This window comes from Pyxicephalus adspersus, chromosome 6, assembly GCF_032062135.1.
Source record: "Pyxicephalus adspersus chromosome 6, UCB_Pads_2.0, whole genome shotgun sequence".
Taxonomy (NCBI): domain Eukaryota; kingdom Metazoa; phylum Chordata; class Amphibia; order Anura; family Pyxicephalidae; genus Pyxicephalus; species Pyxicephalus adspersus.
Window position 1 is genome coordinate 44847634 of NC_092863.1, and position 18361 is coordinate 44865994.

Consider the following 18361-nt stretch of genomic DNA (forward strand, 5'->3'; position numbering starts at 1 on the left):
GTAACAAACAACTGATTGTGGACTTTCTCTGCAGAAACTGTCAGTATTGATCAGACAGTGGCTCAAGTTTTCCGCCTTAGGCCATACCAGGATGTTTTTGTTAATGTAGTTGATCCAAAGGTAAGGTTCATTCATTCTTTATCTGAAATCCTCTTACTTTTGAATATGCATATGAATATGCAGAAATTTCTGAAGCATGTGGATACTATCATGTACTATCAACTAGTGTACCTCAGTAAGGACAGTGGGGATGGAGATCAGCCATGAGGTGGTTAATAGTAAAAAAAAAAAAAAAATCATAAATATAGAATAACAAACAAAAGAAAGAGGTTTATGCTCCAGGGTTATATGTAAAATAAATGTAATATGTATTTGTACAAACCTAGTTTCATACATAATTATGGTACAGAGATCATGTTACATATATCCAGTCTAGTTAAATATTCACCAGACTGGAGTATATCTGCTAGACAAAGTAGTTCTAGCTTTAGTACAGACAGTTTAACCGTATGAGTCTTCATGCAACCCCAACGCATTTCGCCTCGCTAGGCTTCCTCAGGAGAGTATAGGCTTAATGACTACGGTCTGCACATAAGTTCAAGAAGAAAAAACAATAGTATAGTATACAATCATTTTGTATGGTTTTATCAACTATAACAATATGTAAGTTGATTATGGAATAAAATAAATATGATGCTTGTGTATTAAGTTTAATGAGTGTAGAATATAATGTACCTATCAAGATTGGGTGTTTTTGTGTATATGTTAGACCAATTTTGAGGTATTCAATATATGATGACAGTAATTATAATATTAGTGTGCATGACTTCTTTTTGAAGATAATGAAATATTCCTCCAGATCCAGTATACTAGTGATACTATTGGATAATATACAAAGGGGTAACATGAGAAACTTTAGAAAAGGGGAAAGAATTTTTTGTGCCAGAGACGGCTACTTACATTCATGCAGTTGAAACCAAATATAAGTGGTCACCTTTGTATTATAGGTATCCAAATAAAGTCCTAGGTATGTAGGTATAGTAATTCAAAGCGAGTGAAGGGATGCTGGTGGGGGTAGGATGCTGGTGGGCCCCCGTTCTGGCAGGGGGAATCAAAGTGTGTGTGTGAAATGAGTTATAGGTTGGATGCTAGTATGTGTAAGTATTGTTTAATGTTAATGACAGATTGGTTCTGTATGTAAATGCAAGTAAAGAGTACCTGCTATGTCCTCATGATATATATGAGTAACATGAACTTTTATGTATGGGTACCAAGAACTAATATTTGAGTAAGTGGTAAAGTGAATAAACATCATAAACATATTGGTACATAGTAAACATGATTTTGCCAAATGGGTACCAAAAACTAATATTTGAGGGCGTAAGCGGTAAAGTGAATAAACATCATAAACATAATGGTACATAGTAAACATGATTTTACATAGTAAGTGAATCATCATAAATTACATATAATCACAAATGCAACATATTAAAGTAATGCTAGAAATATTATTAAGAGTCTTTATTAGCCTATTACAGACATAATATTTGATTGATGTTTTACAGGTAGACGAATTCATTAGATTAATTAAAGTACTCAGGAATATAAAAGGATTATCTACTTGATATTTCACATATATACCTTATTGGTCATGGTAAATTGTGTAATCTAATAAACAAAGTAGTCATACAAATATATATCCTTTTCCTCAGTGGTCGTTTGTCTTACAAATATAAAAACTTCCACATTCATAAGTGAATAAATAAATAACTCCTGCCGTGGTGCCATCAATGTGGTGCCAGAGTTTATGAATCTTGCCATTTGGTAGAGTGATTCCCTGGAATGAGTCCCTGGAATTTTTTGCTGGAGGCTGGTTTGGGGTTAATTTTGGAAATGACTGGATACAAGTTAATCTTTCAAAGATTGTGATTTTCTGTATGTGATTGAAGGCTTGTCTTCAATAAATGTATTAATTTTACAAGCAGTTTTCAAGATATGCCATTGTTTTGTCAAAGTCCTGTATACAAAGTTGTGATTTGTGTTTTATTTGGTAATGATCTGTGTTGTGGAGGGGGATTCGTGCTTGGTAGTGTGTGGTTTGAAAAGAAGATCTTTCCTATGATAATTTAGGGCTCTCTGGTACGATTTTCAAAGAAGATCCTTAGAATATCCTCGCTGAAGGAGCCTTTCTTGTAATAATTTTGCCTCTTTTTTGAAATCTGTATTGGTAGTGCAGTTCCTCTTTAGCCTCTAGAAATTGACTAAATGGTATACTACAAAGGAGTGTTTTGGGAGGCACACTGTTCGCGTGAAGAACTGTGTGGTTTTCTTTGACCCTGATATATAAGTCTAAAAATGGTAACTGGATGTTGCTAAATTCCATAGTAAATTTAGGGTAAATTGGTTACGTTGAATTACATTGAAAAAATAGCTGTAGTATGTTGATTGGGCTTGTCCAAAAAAGCAGGACATCGTCTATTAAACATTTCCAGATGGAAATGTGTTTTTTGTAAATGTGGGTTTCTGAGCTGGAGAAGGAGATATTCTCCCTCTCACCTAGAAATAAATTGGCGTACGACCGCGCATCGTGTTCCCATTGCCACGCCCTGGGTCTGCAGCTCAACATTACTATCAAATGTGAAGGTGTTCCTTATGAGAATATATGAAAGTAATTAAATGATAAATGTATTGTGTTTAGGAGCTGTTGGATAAGCATCTTGAAGGCATTTGGCAATAGTTTTTGATACCTAATGAGTGCGGTATCCTACTGTACAAAGCTTCAACATCAATAATATCCTGGCGATAGGATGGAAGCTTGGTGACTAACGGTCGTAAATATGAATCAATGAGCTCACTTGCATTGGTTGCTATAGAGCCAATGCCCGAGACTATCGGACTTCCAGTTGGATGTAACAAATTCTTATGTACCTTAGGTAATATGTAAAAAGTTGGTAAAATGGGGTGTTTATTGGTCAGGTATTCTTTAGTCTTATTGTCGATGATGTTGGCTGAAAAGGCCTGCCAGATAATTTCATTGTATTTGTGGTCAAACAAGGATGTTGTTCTTCGAAATTAGCATATATCATTGCTTGTTGTTTATGTTTTGGTAACAGATGTTCAGATATTGATCCACTTTCAGGACAACGATGTTGCCACCCTTGTCTGAAGGTTTGATAACAATATCTTTTTGTTGTTTAAATTTTTTTAGGGCTTGTTGGTGTTGGCTTGTTGGTGTAGTGGGGAAAAATTAGTATCAAATGTTGCTAGTTCTGTATCACTATTCAGAATTGCTTCCCTGGTGATCTGTACAAAGATTTGTATATATGGATTAAAGGAAATGGGGGGAAACATTTGGATGTAGGTTTTTTCTGTAGTAGGAATGTGGGGTTCAGGCTACTGGTAGGGCCAGTTTCACCTTGTTGTAATGGTAGTTGTGGTTCATTTTCATGAATAATTCATGAAGGTCATCAGATACCAGTGAGGACACTTGGCAGGATATTCCTGCTCACTGAGATGTTATCTCTTTTGTGGTTGCTTGGTATCAACCTCCCACTGTAATCATCCTGTTAGTTTTGTTCCCAGAGACCTTTCAGAGTTAACCCCCATCAAGTTCCACTAACAGCCAGTTTGAATTCATCATCTCCAAAACGGATGGCTGATGAGTGCTAAATTCATGCCACACACGTTGCGCATCCCAACATTGGTTATTCTATATTTTGTATAATTATAGAGGTATCCCCATGAGTAAATAAGAGGGAAGACAACTGTTTGATCCTTCTGTTCCTAAAATTAAAAAAAAAATGAGGAAAGTCATTTTTGCAGATGATAACTCTTACAATAAGAAAATGTAAAATCCTGCACTGTTTCCATGTGTATTTTGTGTTTCTGCATACCTAGGATGTGACACTTGATCTTGTGGAGCTGACCTTCAAAGATCAGTACATAGGACGAGGGGACATGTGGAGACTGAAGAAAAGCTTGGTAAGTTGTGAAGGTAATTCTGTTACAAAAATAAGTGTACTTTTCCTGACACTTAATCTCATTTGATAGAAATATGTGACTTGTCATTACTAAACCTAGAATATAATTTCTATTCACAGGTGAGCTCTTGTGCATACATTACTCAGAAAGTGGAGTTTGCAGGGATCAGGTAGGCTGACTTTTCCTATATACCTGTTTTTTTCCTTATCTTTATAACCCTCATTTGTCTTGTATCCCACCGAGGAAACACAAACTGTGGTACTCAGTGTTTCTCTCTGATGAGGTCAAAAGCCAAAGTCTAATTTTTATTTATACAGGACAATACAAATACATTGTTATTGTAGTTCCAACTTTCAAAATGAATATATGTTGCCCAAATATGCTTGGCTAAGATTACAAGAATAGTTTTATTATTACATGTGGTTATTTAGACAAATCAGGGGTATGCATGGAAGACACAACTACGAAAACTTTATGCCAATTATTTGTGAGAATACCCCACCAGCAGATTAGTAGCTCACTATTTTTTTATTTTTATGCACACTGATATGTTTTAGGAGCCTCTGTTAACCCTAACAACAAATGAGTTATTAGATGTTATTCAAGGGGTGCAGGTCCATTTTAAATTCTGACTTGCTATGTGTGTATATGATACAGAAATGAGTAACAAGTTAAACAGCATAAAAAACCCTAGGTCTAAACATGATCAGACAAGTCAAATGTCTAAAATACTGGGTTCTCTGAAAATGATGACATTCATTACAACTGTTACAAGTTTGTAATATTTTCTTAATGGCAGAGCACAAGCTGGAGAATTATGGGTAAAGAGTGAAAAGGTTACCTGTGGATACATTAGTGAGGACACGCGGGTGTGTATACATTTTATATCTATTTACCTATTTACCATTTGATGATTCTTTGACTATAATACTACTGTGCCTCCCTCTTTTATTAGGTCGTGTTTCGATCTACCTCTGCCATGGTATATATATTCATACAGATGAGCTGTGAAATGTGGGACTTTGATATTTATGGTAATGTGTTTTTTTTTATCTTCTAGACTGCTAATATGATTTTTGGGTACTGGCTTTGCATGTTCCTAAGGCTAGGCATGCTGTCTTGTGTCCTTTCCCCATTGATCCTGTGGTCTAAATGAAATTGCAAAGTGTTAATGTGGCTGTATGCTTGCCCAAACTTGTTAATAGCAGCAGTTGTCACTAAACTAAGACAGGATTTTGCACAAACACTTACAATAAAAAAAATCAGAATACAATATCCTTTTACCTTTTCTCCATTTATTGTTTTGCCAAATAAACTGCCATGCACCACTCTAGTAATTTAGGACCAAGTTTCCTATTTACCAAAATGCCCGCCCCCTATTGCTGTGTTACGGACTGGGGGAAAGACTGTGTTGTGCTGTTTAATTGGTAGGGCTGTAGCATGCTTTAGTACCAACAATAGGGATGTAATATTACCGTTTATAAGCTTTATAAGTTTCTTCTTTATGCTTTTAGAGGAATCTAGAGTGAGCCATTGGCTGTACATTATTATTTCAGGAGTTTTATCCAAAGAGCGGAGCCTAGCCTGTATCCTTTAAATTGATCAGTTTTTAATAAAGTTCATAGCTATTGGAACATAATCAAGTGTTCCTATTTTCTGCAGTATAGCTTGGCATCTCCCGTATCCAACATTTTTAGCCTTTGCTGTATGTTGAAGTTTTTTTTTTCTTCAGATCTTTATAATATGACCAATAATACCAGCCATGTACAATGTGAATGTATTTACAGGTGACCTTTACTTTGAAAAAGCTGTGAATGGATTCCTAGCTGATTTATTTAACAAATGGAAGGTAAAAGTCTTGTAATACCTATTAATTTTGTTCTTCAAGATTCTTATGGTTTGTATTTACCCCATTTATAAAAATACAACAATTATTGACAGGTTGGTTTGCAGCCTGGCACTTAAATGTAGCTTGTGATCAAGATGAACTTCTTTGCTATTTTCTAGTAAGAGCCTTTCAGCTTATTAGTAGATAGAATTATGGTATTTCTTATATAATCATGAGTCTGGAATTTGAATCTTAAAATTACAGTGATGGAAATGGAGAGATATATTAAATTGATATGTAAATGAAAGGTGTAGGATACAAAGGGAAGAAGAACATGAAGTGGCGAATATGCAGCATGGGGGTGTGGGGATCAAAGTTTTAAAACAAAAAAGGAAGAAGTCAGGAATTGGAGGAACTACAGATCAACTCAACTCTAATTATTGGCACCAATTCTTTACTGAATTTTACTGCTGGTGGAACTTTTAGTAAAGTGCATTTTGAACATGCAGAAACTTTCTATGTTGTTCAAGCTTCAATTGACCAGCGTAACTGTTCTCTTTTTCATCTAACCCCACTGTATCATTTACACACACACTCTAACCCCAGACAGCAAAATTTGTACTGCACAGTACACCCAAGCTGCAGGGTCCATACAGCATTTTGACATATGAGCACTACAATGCACTATTCAACAATGCACCCCAAAGAAGCCATGCTTTACTGATTGATGCACCCTTTTGTCAGATATCCAGATGCAGGTTTGTGCTTTTTGCCGTATGTTAGCACATGGTGGTAAATAATCATTTATGACAGGTTTGGTAAGTGAGCATATAAGGGGTAAATTTAAAGAGGAGTAGAAGTGGAATACAACAATTATGTATATTCATGGGACGAGTTGGACATGAATTAATCCACAATAAAAAAAAATTCAGTAAATGGTACTTTTACTGGTTTAAAAGTATGCCCACAAGTTTTTGTTTTGTGATATGTTCTATCTTGTATGGAGAAACAACTATTTCCAGTGATTGTGTGTTGTGATCTTAACCTAAAAGCTAAATTTAAAACCTGTTTTAGTATTTACCTAAACTTCACTTGCTAATTATGTTTATAATGGAAAGAACTACATTTTGTGTTATGTTCTCTTTATAAAGGAGAAGAACTGCAGTCATGAAGTTACCGTTGTACTTTTCTCTAGAACATTTTATGATGCCAAATCTACAGGTAATGGTATGCTGTATTTTATGCTGAATGCACTCAATTAGCCTTAACCCCATTTAAAGTTGTTTCTTAAACTGCAGACGCTCCATCCTGTAAGACTATTTTGTTCTTTATTTAGATGAATTTCCTGAATCTCATCGTAATAATGCCACTATCATTCAGGATCACAAAGGCCGATTCTATGAAGATTTCTATAAGTAAAAACACTCAGCTTCTTTATTTTCTGTACATTCCTTTTGAAGTAAAAATAGGCAAATTGAAATAAAGTTATATTTAATTGGCCAGTCTGCTTCTTATTTTATATTTTCAGCAATGGTGAACATTACGGTTTCACTTTTTTTGTTTGGCTTAGGGTAGTTGTGCAGAATGAGAGGCGAGAAGAATGGACATCACTCTTGGTAACTATAAAGAAGCTGTTTATCCAGTATCCAGTGCTTGTGAGACTTCAGAATGCAGGCAAGTGGTTTGTATAGACATGTAGACATACCCTTTAATTCTCTATAATCCCTAACAAAGAAAATGTATATTTTTTAAAACATGATAAAACCTTTTACTGGAAAAAAGTGTTTACCAGTCCCACCACCAGTATTTGATCTATAATGGAGAGCTAAGCCTTTCAAAAGAATATTCAGCATCTGAAATTTATAGGAGTGTTGGATGCCTGTTTCTCTCCTTCTGTTCTTTCAAGCTTAGACTAATGACCACTAGGCCACTGCAGAAAACCTGTAGTGATGTATGTCAGTAGCAAGTACTGTAGCTGTCAATCAGCTATCTGCCACGCACAGACTACACGTTGGACGGTAGTTGTCCTTTGATGATGATTAAACAATGCTCAAAATGGGTATATTTCCCTTTAATAATGATAAAATACCATTCAGAACAATTATAATTTTCTGTTTTTTAACATTTTAATAATAATCCTCATTTTTTCTTTTTTTCAGAGTCATTTCCACCTGGACACAACTCAACCTCTGACCAAGGGAACTATCTAGAAGCTATTAATCTCTCCTTTAATGGTATGATTAGAAGATTAGCAGTAAGGTGAAGGTGTGAGTTTGTAATAAGGGAGTTGTAATTGGACATATTTGTTATGACATCGTCCTATGTACTTTTTATTTACCAGTGTTTGACAAGCACTATATAAATCGAAACTTTGACCGCACTGGGCAGATGTCTGTTGTGATCACCCCAGGAGTTGGAGTTTTCCAGGTTGATCGGTCTCTTATGATTCTGACTAAGCAGCGTATGATTGATAATGGTAAGAATGCACTAAAAACTGATAGCAAAGATGATCTTTATCTTGGTTTGATTATGAGCAAGTGTGATTTTTGTAAATTATGTAACAGCGGGTTATATGTAAATAAGAACGTGCTCATCAAATGCAATTACCTTAGAGTCAGTAAATCTGTAGGAATTTTTATTATGCTACCTGGCAAGGTACAGTTATAAATGGGACATAAAAAGTAAAGTGTTTCCTGGCTTAGGGGGCAATATATGCAGGCAGTATGTTCAGGAGAGATGTGCAGAGGGTATGGCATTAAGCGGTATGTACAGGAGAAGAGTGCATTGTCTATGACAGTGGGCAGTATGTGCCGGAAGAAGGTGTAGAGGGTATGACTTGGGTATTATGTACACAAAAGAATTATGGAGAGTAGATAAGTGAATAGGGTATGACAGGGAGGGATGTGCAGGAGGGACATGTAAAGGGCATGTCAGGAAATATATGATAAGATGTATTCATATAATTCTCTAAAGGGAGAGAACCATTGCATCTTCAGGGACCCCAAGGCACTTTCCCAGTGCACTTGTGTTGCAGTGCAGTGCACATCAACAAACTTATTCTGCACTGCTAATAGTGTTGCAGTTCAATTTTTGGTTCCTTGCAGTTCAGTAGGCTGCTCATTAAAATAAATGGACTGGTCTAAAAGCTGGTGTAAATCCACAATAAGCTAGCTCTAATGTCCTTGCTCCTCCCTCTCATCGCTTCTGCTCTGAATTTACATTAGAAGGCTGCCAAGTCACTACAGGGAAAGCAAGCAAGCTAAGCTACAAAGAGGAGAACATAAATTTCCTTATTGTATCTGTTGTAAACCTGACAAAATGTTGTACTGTAACTGCAGCTGCAAGTTGTGGGCTTATTAGCAAGCTCATAAACTGCTTGCTAGTAACATGTGACTACTTGAATATCCAAAGATTTGTCACAGGTTCGCGTTAAAATTCCAAAGCATGGTAATTTTCCAGGTTTCTCCTTCCTCTTGCAGCATGTATTCGAGAAGTCCTATAAATGAGGAATAAGGCTATAACTGCTTACAGGTTATGGATATCTTAGGAAAAATAACAATGGGTGATGTGGTGATATGAACTTTCCAAAAGCAGGGAAGTTAGTTAACTCTAATGTTGAGAAGTAAAAGTTTAAATTAAACTAGACTTTGACGCTTAGATTTTTGGCAAACCCATTCATTTCCATCTCTTAAATGTTTGCAGGAATTGGTGTGGACCTGGTGTGTATGGGAGAACAGCCTCTTCATGCTGTGCCATTATTTAAGGTAAAATTATATCATTATATTCATCTCAAAAGAGCATCTCCAAATAAATTGATATTTAAATGAACCAACCTAATATGTGTTTACTTAAAGTAAGTTTTTAATGCGATCATGTGGTCCCTCATGGTCCCAGACTATAACTCAGGATATGTCTTATGCAAAAAGTTTCTGCTGTTGACACTTCAGGCCTACTCTCCGCTGCTTTACAATGAGTGCTGAATACCAGAAGATGATGACATTTGAATAGTACTTTGTGCCATGCTTTTGGGCTGTGTGAGATATATTTATGCGCCTGTTGTTTTTTGTTGCAGCTGCACAATAAGAGTAACCCTGAAAACACACGTCCTGTTGATGATTACAACATTCCACACTGGATCAACCATAGGTGAGAACATAATTTTAAGCACTGATAAATTCTTCCAGCCTAAAGTCTAACACCGCTCATCTTCTTCTAGCTTTTACACATCACAGAGTCAACCACTGAATAGCAGCTTCACCCCACGCATCAAACTGGCTGCACGAAAGGTAAAGTAAAAGAACTAAAGGCTATCAATGTAGTTGTGTGTTTTGTGTTTTATTAATCTTAAATCAGGTCGGTAAGGGATATTTTTCAGGCTAATATTCTCTTGTTGGCTTGTGTATGTTTTATAAATTATGTATCTCTCCACTAATTTTGTGTCTTGATATTTTAGATGAACAGTGAGAAGAGCAGGAATGGACGAGAACCTTGTAAGTTTAATTTTTCTTTCTTTTCTCTGTGACTAGGTTTGTGTTTTTTTTTTTCCCTACTAAGTAAGTTCTTCTTGTCCCCTCTTTTTATAAGCAGTTACTTAGGAGATGGGATATTTCCTTTCTGAAATGTAAAAGCTGGTTTGTGCTAAATCCTATTGTTTAACTCAATTTTGTTTAAAGCAGTAGGAAGCCCTAAAGAAACAGAGAATGCTCTACCTATACAAGTAGACTATGATGGTTATGACTCACAAGTGTTCAGATTGCCAGGCCCATCCAGAGCTCAACGCACAACCACCTTCAGGTAAAGAGAGTAGCAATATTTAATATATTGGGTATATTTTACTGTGGTGTATTATGTTTTATTGCTTTAATAAGTACATTGCCTTTCACCGTGCTCTCCATTGGATGATGTCACTATGAAAGCTGAATAGAATGAAATGTCTAAGGGTGTCCGATGGCTTTCTTCCAAACTTGGGTTTTTACATACATAAATCATTATGCCTTGCATGTTCCTGTATGGTGCTGTTCCTTTTTCGTGGTGGCAGCTCAAAGACTCTCAGACACCATAGTGATAGATTGCTTCTGATTTTTATAGTTAAGTTATAGTGTGTTTTAAGTGCATGCACATTATACTGAAATGTTTTTCTTGAGAGTAATTTTATGTGACTAACATTTTACATTATTCCTGTTCCATTATTTTAAAAGGATTTAAAGTAGATTGATTCTAAACCATACCTAGATTACATGTGGTCTCCTAAAGTACAGTGTATCAAGAACAATTTTTATGTTTTTTGCTTTTTTTTCTTAAATACGGTTTTCATCCTCATTACTGCCAATCTCCTCCTTGCTTCATCTGAACATCATTACAAAGTACCCAGCTTCTGATGGTGACAAAGGCTGACCATGCCAGCACAATGAATGTTGGCATGGCCACTTGTGCTTTCCACCAGGTGTGTTTGACAGATTGACCATGCAGGAGCTCAACTGAGATACAATTTTCACCCTATGACAATGTAGTACCTCAACAACAATCATGAAGGCAGTTATTATTCAATAAAAGCTTTAGACTTTAAAATGTGAAAACTGTGTTTGAAAGAAATGATATGTTATCAGAGGTTGCAAGGTTTAAAAGTTCTTTCTTTAGTTCCTATCTGTATGTCAGGAAGAGTACACACTGAGGGTGTGTTGGTCTTAGTAGAGTTTTTTAGGTTTTCAGTATGATAAGGGGTGCAAGCAAGCACTCTCTGTATATACAAGTGGGGCTTCTATAACATTAGAATTCACTGACAAGAATATCTAAAGCAGACGTATACATGATCTAGGACAGTAGACATGATCTATGGATTATGACCAAGGGAAATAACATGTGGAGTGAAGCGTAAGGTATGATCTACATATTTGTTGTGCTTTTTTCCTAGGTGTGCAGCCTCTTGAAGTAGTGCTATAGTCTTTAATGGATGCTAGCTCCAGTGGTTACATTTATTATATGAATGCACCAATTGAATATCCCCTTAAGCGGTTTTATATATCCTTTATGTTAAACAGGCCAGTGCGAGAAACACAGACGCGGAAAAGTTCTTGCTCTTATGATGCGTCATGTAGCCCCTCCCAGCAGAGCCGCCCCTTTCCAGCTGAGGAGGGGCGGAGCCAGGCATCGGATGAGAGTTCCCTGGGAAAAATCTCCAACATCCTTCTCATCCCACGACCACATCTCCATCAATATGAAGCCAGCAGCTCTTTGGGATACACCACTAACAGAGGTAAACAAAACTGCCACAGTAGCTTTTGTAAAATAGGTTACTCTTTAGGACTTTTAGCTTACAGCACAGTAACAAAGTTTTGAACTAAAAATATACAAATACAAAGGGGGCTAGGTTCAAACTAGGTTTTTTTAATATGGTGAATACTGCTCCTTGTCACTTTCCACTTCTTACTGTCCACGTCTAGGCACCCAGAAGCTGTTTCGGGTAAAAAAAAAAAAAAATCATATTTGCAGGCCTTACAAAGCAGTTTTTTTTTTTTCAAAAAGCCCCAGCAAAAAAACTATGTACAAATGCTTTCATAAGTGGTTTAATTCTTAAATTCGTATGGAGGAAGTTGGGCAGCAAAATTGCCCACTACTGCCTGGAAATACCTGTAAAAAAAAAGAACCCATTTTGTTTTAACGACTGATTTTGCAAATAGTTTTAATTGTTTGCAAGCAGTAAAAATTCCTAAAAAACCTAAAGAAAATGAACATTGTGAGACTAAAGCACCACATAAATTAAGCCTAGCAAATTCTGCTGTGTTCTTTATTTGTGATGTAGAGATCAGCTAGTATTACTTTCCAAACAATATGTAATATTTAAATCCTGCAATGCACAGTTAGGATTGTAAATTTAATTAAATAATGTTTTTGTTCTTCCATTTGAACATTGTATTGTGGAAACCGTTAACTTTGGAACCTCACAGATAGAGGCTCTGTCCCTTATGCTACAAAAGGAATTTCCTTAAATGTTTTATTCGTGTTGCATGATTTAAAATATAATATTTCTTAGCAGGGAGAATGTGACCCTTTGTTAGGTAAAGAGAAAGAGGTACTACATCTAGGTAAAGGTGTTGCTAACAATGTTAAAAAATAATGGCCTTTGCAGAATCCACCACAGTAATCTATCACTTCCCCACTCTTACACATCATGTTCTCTCTACTAAATATATTTATTTATTGCAAACTTGGATATAAACAGACTGCTGATAAGTGGCATAAATGCCCTAAATAAATGCATCTTGAATACAACAGGTGGCAGAACAGTAAGGTTCCTGTGTGAAGCAATAATGAAGGTATGGCATATGAAAGAGGAAGCAGCAGGAATCAGTGACCATGGATGGGACAGGAGACTGTATGAGTCTTGTTAATAGTAGATGATGGGGAAGTATGGTGGCTCAGAGGTTAGCACCTTAGGCCTTTGCAGCATTAGGTCCCAGGTTTGAATCTTGGACTGGACACTATTTACATTTTAGAATGTGGGTTTCCTCCCACATTCCAAAAACATGCAGTTTAGGTTAATTGGCTTCTCCCCCAAAATTGACCTCAGAATGTATTAAAGACATATGGCTATGGTAGGGACTTTAGATTGTGAGCACCCTTGAGGGACAGCTTGTGACATGACTATGGACTTTGAACAGCGCTGCATAATATGTTGGCTCTATATAAATACTGTGTAATAATATTAATAGAGATAAAGTACCAGAAGCTATCAACATTGGAGCAGGATAGGGGGCAGAGACAGAGTTGATTAGTAATAGAGCAAAATGAGAGAGAATGCAGTAGTCATAGGTTGTGAAGAATCAGAAAAGAGGTGGGATATGAAAACAAGATAGATGTGACAAAGAGGGAAGGCAACCAGGTTACTATCTTGGTATGTATATGTATATTGTTTATTTGATTAACAACCAGACATAGAGATGTGCTTGAATTAATTGATGTTTTGGTCATAGCAAAATGGGTGTAGTGGTTTCTGTGAATATATGTGGTTAGTGAGGTAGGTTGTCTTGAACATAAACTTTACCTCAGGTGTCAAACTCAAATACACAGAGGGACATTTTCTTATGGAAACAAAGAGGTTTTGCTTAACATTCAATCTGGAACAAGCCTGCATTACTTGCATCTAAAAAATGCGGGACCACGCATAGGCAGAGAGGCTGTTGGTCTATAGACGCGAGTGATGTTGGGAATTGTCGTAGTGTCATCACTTGCGTCTATAGAACAGTAGCTTAATAAAAATTACAGCTGGCCCGCCATTAGTACAGATTGCAGTAGTGGCGGGCCAGCTGCAATTCATAATAAGATTTCTTTTGGGGGCCAAAAAAAAGGACGTTTCTGGCCAGATTTGGCCCGTGGGCCAGAGTTTGACACCCCTGCTTTACCTGATTAAGCCTTCATATTTTCTGCTACTTCTTGTATTAACTATGGGATGCACTTTTGTAGTATTTCCATGGTTATGTAGCTATGTATGCCCACTCCCAACCCACACATCAGTGTGACTCACTGCCATACCTCAGATTTCAACATTCTGGGATTACCCAAGTGGTGGCAGGCTGCATTATTCAAAGATACATTTTCTTTTTTTAATTTTCCTGGATGTTCGTAGATGATAAACTTTGTAGCTTTGACTTTACACATAGGAAAAAGTTTATCCAATGCACCTCATTTTGTTTGCTTCTCACTCTTTTCTTGCTCTTTATTGCTTTAGTAATGGCCCAGATGCCCTAGAGCAGAACACTAATCCGAACGTAAAGTCCCAGCACTGTAACAGAAAAATTATAATTTAAGATATGGCCAAGTGAATAATTCTTATTATTTTTTTAATTATTATAGTAATAAATACCTCCTCCAGCAATAAATAACTCATCCAGCAATCCATAGGTGCACACAAATCCATTAGGAGCACTAAATGACATTTCTGCTTGTTGTATGTAATTTTCTAGAAAATAAAAATGTTCTAGCTTTGATCTGTGCAGACCCAAAGTGATCATATGTTTATGTTATAATAGAACATTATCCACTTTATTATTTTTTTCTTTTTGCTTTCTTTCCTAAATTAAAGAGAACATTTTATTCTTAAGAGATAAGATAAAAAGGACTTTTTTCCTTTAAGGATGGAATGTTTTAGGTGTGTACAAAATATTACAACAGTTTTCCTTTAAAAATTTCTGTTCAGTTTTATTTTCTCAATACACATGAATAAAACCATACAAAACATTTGTGAATGTAATTTTTATTTTCTGGAGTACATTAATTGAACACTTTTTGCTTATGCCATTTAAACTGTCCTTGATGCGTTTCCCCACAAGGGCTTCCTCAGTAGGACATGGTATGATGGATATCTCAATTTCTTTATATCCTACTAGCTGATAACCTGGCATTGCCAGGTATTTATTTATTGCAATCTTATATTATACAGGAAGAGCTATAGTGTTATATCAAAGAAATGTTGTTTTTTTTTTTACGAGTTTTAAAAGTGAAATATACAATAAATTAAAGTACAATTAAATTACCTAAATTATTGGCATATGTTCCAGTGCTGTTTTAAATGTTTTAACATTAGGCTCATGAAACATCCTTTGTAACTTTAGGACAATCTAAAATTGTGTTCCTGAGATGTAGGTGCACCTCTGGTCAGTTTATATTAGTTCATTTTCAATAAAATATAGTTGTAGAAATTTTGGTGGTTGATCTGTCAGCGGAAGTAACAATCCTGCTTTATGGTAAATTTGCCCTTGCACCGTAAATGTGGATGAAAATCCAGGCTGTTGAACAACTGAGATGGCGCCGAATGATGTCATTTGGAAACATGAGTTGTTTTTTCTGATGATATTAAGAAAATGCTTTGTACTGTCTCTGAAGCTCTAGATGTAGTAGCTCTTTCTCTGATTTTCTGTACTTGGGTCCCACGCTGTTGTACTGTCTCTGAAGCTCTAGATTTAGTAGCTCTATCTCTCTTATCCTGTAGTCGTGCCTCACGCTGTTGTACTGTCTCTAAAGCTCTAGATGTAGTAGCTCTATCTCTCTTATCCTGTCCGCCTTCGTGGGCGGGCACAAGTGCCGCACGCTGGATCTCAGGGGAAATCAAATCAATTTTTTTTTTTTCTTGTTTTCCCTTGTGCGGAAAACCTGGTGCGTCTTATAGTCCGGAGCGTCTTATGGTCCGAAAAATACGGTACATCCGTACAATTTTATATATATAGACTGGCTGATTACCCGGCATTGCCCGGGTATTTATTTATTGCAATGTTCTAATATAGTCCAAAAAAATATGTAAAAATATAAGCAAAAGGCACACTGTGCTGAGCAATACATACACAAAACATACATACATAGATGCAAATATATTTCTGACATATACCACAGCACTGTACAAAGATCAGCGGTGCACTCACTAGGGGTCTCGGTCATATGTCTTAGCAAGTTTGGTTGAAATGTCTCCATGCGTTTCCTAGTGATCACATACACACATCTATATATATAACACATGCATACAAACAAAGATAGCTCTGACATATATCACAGTGCTGTACAAAGATCAGTGGTGCACTCACATGAGTCTCAGTCATATGTCTAGCAAGTTTCTCAATGCGTTTGAAATGTCTCAATGCGTTTCCGAGTAATGGTGAAACATACATACATACAAATATAGCTCTGACATATAGCACAGTGCTGTACAAAGATGACCGGTGGATTCACATTAGTCTCAGTCATACAGTATGTATAAGTTTGGTTTAAACGTCTCATTCTGGGTTCCACAAGCTGCAAAGATGCAGATTTGCTTCCGTGGACCCAGAATGAGTCACCTCTAACATCTTAAAAGTGATTGATATCGCTGAACTCATAAACACATAAGAACTCTTTAAAGAAGATTTAACAGTCAGGTTTGAAGATTTGCAAAATATGTAATTAATTTAAGGGTCGCACAGCTGATAATACATTTTAATTGATTTGATGTTTTGTTGTCTTAATGGAGTTAAAAGATAATCTACAACATGAATCTTAAATAAGATATAAAGAAATTGAGATATCTATCAACATGTCCTTCTGAGTAAGCCCTTGTGGTAAGCCCAATGGTATAAAGCAAAAGCGTTCAATTAATGTACTCCAGAAAGGTAAAATAACATTCACAAATGTTTTGTATGGTTTTAATCATTTGTATTGAGAAAATAAAATTGTTCAGAAAATTTTAAAGTAAAACTGTTGTAATTATTTTGTACTTACCTAAAAAGGACCTCAAGGAAAAAACTAGTTTTGATTATATTAATTAACAGCGATGTGGTGTGATATATAGAAGGAATTTTCCTTCCTCTCTCCCAAATGTAGACCCCTATATTCTCATGAGATATAAATTATTGCATGCATGCATGCAATTAGGTATCTCTGGGTTCCATAATTAAAGAAAAAGGGTCAGTTTTGACTGAAGTTAACAAAATACTATAGAACATTATTATTATTTTGGTTGCTGATGTTTGTATTCATTGCAGACTTTATGGAGAGGATGATGGAATCTCAACAGCGAGACTCTAGTGCACCTGGCAGATTTCATGTGGGTAGTGCAGAATCAATGCTGCACATCCGACCTGGAGGATATCATCCCCAAAGGGCTCTTATTAACCCTTTTGCACCATCACGAATGCCAATGAAGCTCACATCAAATCGTAGAAGGTGGATGCACACATTCCCTGTGGGTAGGTCTGAAACGTTTCTCTTATTGTTTGGGTATACAACAGACCTCAGACACCCCAGTAGTACATAGAACCCCAAACACTCTTTCAATGAAGTCCAGGCTGTTTTCTGAGCTCACAAGTTTCCCACCAATAAACTATAACAATGGATTTGTTTTTTCTTCTTTCACTGCTGTAAAAATTTAATTGGCTCACTTTCTTTTTAGTCTAGTTCTGACTGTCACCTGCATTCAGCACAAAGGACAATTTTCTACCTACTCAGTGCTCCATAGAGATGCCCTGCTGCCAAACCAGTGAAATAACAATAGCCATACTACCCCACACTGCTGCTGTGTGGCCTACGGTGAAGAGACCTAAAGTTCCTTGTATTGTCATATCTTGGAATTTACAGATTAGATATGTTTGAGGCTATGGTAGTTTATAGTATTAGAACATTTACTTTTATAATTCTATTACTTCTGTACTACAATCCAAAGAATGAAAATTTAGATGTGGCGTTCATTCTCATGAACAGAGCATAAAACCCCCTGGTAATCTCAAAGAATCGGTTTCCTTTTATAGCTTCTTTTAGATTCAGTTCCATTTTAAGCTTGTATTCAATTATATTTCAATAAAGGTAAACCTCATTTCCATTTGGTGGCCTTTCTATCTCTCTAACATATAAATCGATTAAATTCACTCGTTAAGTCATTATACAGGGTATTCAGTAAAATCAGCCATGTAGTCAAGCCTTTCTCAACCATCATTCTGTGGAACACTGGAGTTCCTACAGAGGTTACTTCTAGTTCAAAGTAGTAGAAGTATGATTTTTAACCTGAGGGTGCTGCATAATTTGCAGGATGATGGT

The 18361-nt window shown here is 36.2% G+C and overlaps 1 protein-coding gene across 8 annotated transcripts in view; it reads left to right on the top strand.

Annotated features, from left to right (window-relative positions):
* The window catches only part of DEPDC5 (DEP domain containing 5, GATOR1 subcomplex subunit), a 44546-nt gene that overhangs the window by 7028 nt on the left and 19157 nt on the right, over window positions 1-18361 (top strand). For 6 of the 8 annotated variants that reach the window (XR_011921417.1, XM_072415547.1, XM_072415551.1 and 3 more), the window contains exons 5-22: window positions 35-120; window positions 3898-3981; window positions 4101-4150; window positions 4781-4850; window positions 4937-5015; window positions 5769-5830; window positions 6961-7030; window positions 7146-7224; window positions 7380-7483; window positions 7969-8043; window positions 8151-8285; window positions 9512-9573; window positions 9882-9955; window positions 10026-10095; window positions 10263-10299; window positions 10483-10603; window positions 11848-12062; window positions 17314-17517. Coding sequence is in view for 6 of the 8 variants with exons in the window: in XM_072415547.1 (XP_072271648.1) it covers window positions 35-120; window positions 3898-3981; window positions 4101-4150; window positions 4781-4850; window positions 4937-5015; window positions 5769-5830; window positions 6961-7030; window positions 7146-7224; window positions 7380-7483; window positions 7969-8043; window positions 8151-8285; window positions 9512-9573; window positions 9882-9955; window positions 10026-10095; window positions 10263-10299; window positions 10483-10603; window positions 11848-12062; window positions 17314-17517 (1677 nt within the window). In the remaining 2 variants the exon portion in view is untranslated. Of the gene's footprint in view, window positions 1-34; window positions 121-3897; window positions 3982-4100; window positions 4151-4780; window positions 4851-4936; window positions 5016-5768; window positions 5831-6960; window positions 7031-7145; window positions 7225-7379; window positions 7484-7968; window positions 8044-8150; window positions 8286-9511; window positions 9574-9881; window positions 9956-10025; window positions 10096-10262; window positions 10300-10482; window positions 10604-11847; window positions 12063-17313; window positions 17518-17720; window positions 17858-18361 lie in introns of all 8 variants that reach the window. The other 2 variants (XR_011921418.1, XM_072415548.1) reach the window with 2 other exon arrangements.